We start from the raw sequence: 3,787 nt of genomic DNA on the forward strand, positions 1-3,787 counted from the left end.
GTCATGCCTGCCTGTCCTGAGAGGATCATATGGGATTATGCAGAAGAATGGATTTGTGCGCAATCAAAGGCCAATTTTGACACCATGTACAGCTACATGATGCTTTCTTGGAGCATACCTCCTATGAACTATTTCAAATTGAATATTGATGGGACTAGAATTTCGTATTCTGGGAAAATTGGTGCAGGAGGGGTTATCAGAGACCATAATAGCAACTGGGTGGATGAGTTTCAAATTAATCTTGGTGTTGGGGAAATTCTTGATGCTGAGGCTTGGGGTCTTTTCTTTGGTTTAAAGTTAGCCTCAAAGCATAACATTACTAATTTGGAGATTGAATTAGATTCTGCTGTGCTGGTTCAACTTATGCAAAACTCTGACAATTCTCTGCATCTCCTTGGTTCTATGCTTGCTAGCTATGATTTAATGTTGGCTAGCTAAGTTTCAGAATGTCAAACTGACACACATCTTTAGAGAATGTAACATAACTGCTGACGCCCTTGCCAAGAATAGCATTCTTCATGAACCTGGATTGGTCACTTTTGACAATCCCTGCTCATGCTGCCCAAACTTTCTTGGATGATTTGTCTGATGTAACTAGAGCTAGGAGGATTGGTTTTTGTTCAAGTTCTTAGCTTCTCTTTTGCTTCTGTTTGGGCCTTTTAGATCCTGCTTGTAAAAAAAAAAAAATTGATTGGATTATGGAATCATGAATAATCATTGGTTCGGATAGAGATTAATATAATTTAACATTGGAAACTCTATAAAAATAATTTTTTTATATAGATTATTTCTATTTTTTTATTTATATCATTCTAAATTTTAGAATATTTGTCCGTTATTTGTGAAAATCAAATTAGTATGACATATATTTTTGAAATAATATGATATATATTTATTTTCTGTATAATTTTCCTCTCTAGTTATAGGGGTTTTACTCTCTCTTTTTGCCGCCATCTCTCCTCCAAACTGCGGACATGGCTATGGCGATTTGTTCTGCACTCGCAAAGCTGGCGAGTAACTCTATTCACAAGAACAGAAGTGGAATTCTGATGCTTAGGGCTTTTGCTATCGACAAAAACCTCGATCGCCAAAGCCGGGCCGTTTCGGGGTTTCCTGCCGGTCATTACTTCCGTCACCGATTCGATTATGGAAGCTATAAAAGCAAAAAAAAGGAGCTTAAGGTACATAACCACACTGGAATTGCTCTTCTGCATATTGCATGCCTTCACATTTTTGTTTTAGGATTATAATTCTGCTTTTTTTCTTTCTTTTTTTTTGGTTGGTTTGTTTTGAATAGGTATTTGATTATTATATGGATTTAGGAGGATTAGAGCCTGCCCGTTTCGCCATGGAAGAGTTCAACAAGCGAAAGGTATCAAATTGATAGCATTATGAGATTAATGAAAGCCAAATGCTTCTTCTTTTTTCGCTAAAATGCAATTTTGTTTATACTAATCATAGCTTTAGGTTAATTGTTTAGTTTGTTTGAAATAAAGTATTTTGGGTTCTCCTTTAGAAAATGCAACTGCAGTTTGTGAGAGTTGTCAAGGCACATAGGCATCTGCTGTGCACAGGAATTAGCAGCCTTTATGATATAACATTGGAGGCAGTTGATGCCGGTGTCGCTAAACTTTACCAAGCAAAAGTTTCAGTAAATTTCACTGATGGCATGTTTTTGGAATGGTTCTGTCTTGTTGTCGATGATGGGTGCCCTATAGCACTATTTGATCACCTAGGTAACTATTCTGGCACTTCAGTTTATTAAGTATATCATCGATAAGGATATGATTTGATAACTTAATTGATGCACATCTGTATATAGGGGAGGGCACAGGTAGTTAGGTCGGTTATATTTCTTAGTTCAGTTAACAAAGCAACAAATTTAAGGATATTAATGCTGGGTGTTTTATTTACTTGAACCAGAAAACTTTTTTGCTCAGAAGGACAATGAAGACAAAGCAGAGAGTCAAATTCCGATGTGTAAAAAGCAGGTATTTGCAAGCCATCCATTTTCCTTATTACCTTCATGTCCATGTTTAACAGATGATGTTGGGCCAGGACCACCATCTGCCTTATGTTGTTCAATGGTTGCTTCTTTTTCAAGAGGACTGTCTCACACTCTCACTTTTCTGTCTTTGAACAGGGACTTAATTGTTCTAATAAATTATGTATCAAACTATGTCGTATCAAACCTGCATATGACTTATCAAATAATGGCAAGATGCAACGATTTGGACGTTGGGCTGTGAAAATGTATAACAAGGAAAAGGTTTGAATTGAAAACACTCTGAATTTATAAAAGCAGCATGCTATTCTACCTCATGCTTTAGCTTTTCTATTTGATTCTTAATGACTGATTTATAAAACATAATGTCTAATATGCATGCCTTCCATTTAACATTTTTTATCTGTTTCTGGAATGATTCAACCCTGCTGCGGAGAATGAGTTTCTTAATATAGGTTTTGCATATATAGTAAATTTAAAGTTCTGGTTTTGCTTTCAGAATGCTAAACTGCAGTTTAAGAGAGTGGTGAGCGGAAGCAAGCTGTGGTGGGAGGATTCTTTTTATCTAACATTGGAGGCAGCAGATGCTGGTGTGATGAAAATTTACCAAGCAGAACTATTTTTGCCAGATGACGATAATATTAAGCATCCCAATTCCAAGCTCATTTTGTTTGGCCATGTTGATGATAATGGGGGATTGTCGATACTAATTGATAAGAGGCATGAAGAATGCACAAAAGAGATTTTGGGATCTGAAGATATTATTACAGCATACCAGCAAGGTAAATTCTTACAGCATGCGGTAACTTCTGCTTTTTTCTTTTTGGTAATTCTTTCATGGCATGTTACTTTGATTATCATTATTACATACCTAATTCAGTAATCTGCAAATTGCTTTGGTCTATTCAATTTGATTCGTACTTAATATCTGAATCTCCATGTCTACTTTATAGGTTACTGCCGTTACAAGGATTCTAATGATTTCATTCCAACCTTTTTGAGATATTGAAAACAAGAGCTGATGAGATTATTCTGCCTATATTAAGTGAAGAGATTAGATATGGTTAGTAAATGGCGGTGATAGATTGTGCAATGCATCAGTTGACTCTGTGTGTGTGCGCGCCCGCGCAGTACCATACGTATCTGAGATTCTTAGATATCAATTAGTTAGGATTGTGGGCTTTCTTTGAATGTCCTTTGATCGGCCTGTAATTACACTACTGTTACGATTAGATCATGAGTGCTTTTTTGTTTTTTTGCCGATTAATGTAATGAAGTACTTTTCCGTGAGCTGATCAGCACTTCATTCGGAATTTTCGACTGTTGAGAAATACTCGAGCATGAGAACAAGATGTTTGGCGAAAGCATGGCGGAAATTCGTGTCACATGGGCTTAATTTGGTTTCATTTTTTGTCAATTTCTGTCACAGTTCTCATCAAAAATGTCATTTTCAAACTTTTGTGAGACAATGCCAACAAAAAAAATAGCCTTTTGGTGGCTTTTTTTGGTGGCTTTTGGAGACACGCATTGGCATGCGTATCATCACAAGCCGGACAGTTGATATTGAAACTTTCTCAAATCTTGGATCAACAATACTGTTAATGAACCACGAGGTTATGGTGGGGTTGTGGAGCCTCCAGGTCTGGAACCCCCACACCCGGGTTCGAACTCCCGCTCCTACATCTAGTGGCCAGTTTGTGGTGTGTGTAACAAATAAATAAAATAAAAAACAATACTTTTAATGTCGCATTGCGCAAGCATGAAAGCAACCCATTGACTAAT

At 36.8% G+C, this 3,787-nt stretch overlaps 1 protein-coding gene across 1 annotated transcript; it reads left to right on the forward strand.

The window, feature by feature from the left end:
* Positions 1–959: 959 nt before the first annotated feature.
* Positions 960–3,201, forward strand: LOC112188749. Its single transcript, XM_024327944.2, has 7 exons — positions 960–1,181; positions 1,298–1,372; positions 1,517–1,736; positions 1,924–1,991; positions 2,144–2,269; positions 2,505–2,787; positions 2,959–3,201. The coding sequence occupies exons 1-7, from the start codon at positions 975–977 to the stop codon at positions 3,012–3,014; spliced, it is 1,035 nt and encodes a 344-aa protein (XP_024183712.1). The 5' UTR covers positions 960–974; the 3' UTR covers positions 3,015–3,201.
* Positions 3,202–3,787: the final 586 nt, after the last annotated feature.

This window comes from Rosa chinensis, chromosome 2 (genome assembly GCF_002994745.2).
Source record: "Rosa chinensis cultivar Old Blush chromosome 2, RchiOBHm-V2, whole genome shotgun sequence".
NCBI classification, from domain to species: domain Eukaryota; kingdom Viridiplantae; phylum Streptophyta; class Magnoliopsida; order Rosales; family Rosaceae; genus Rosa; species Rosa chinensis.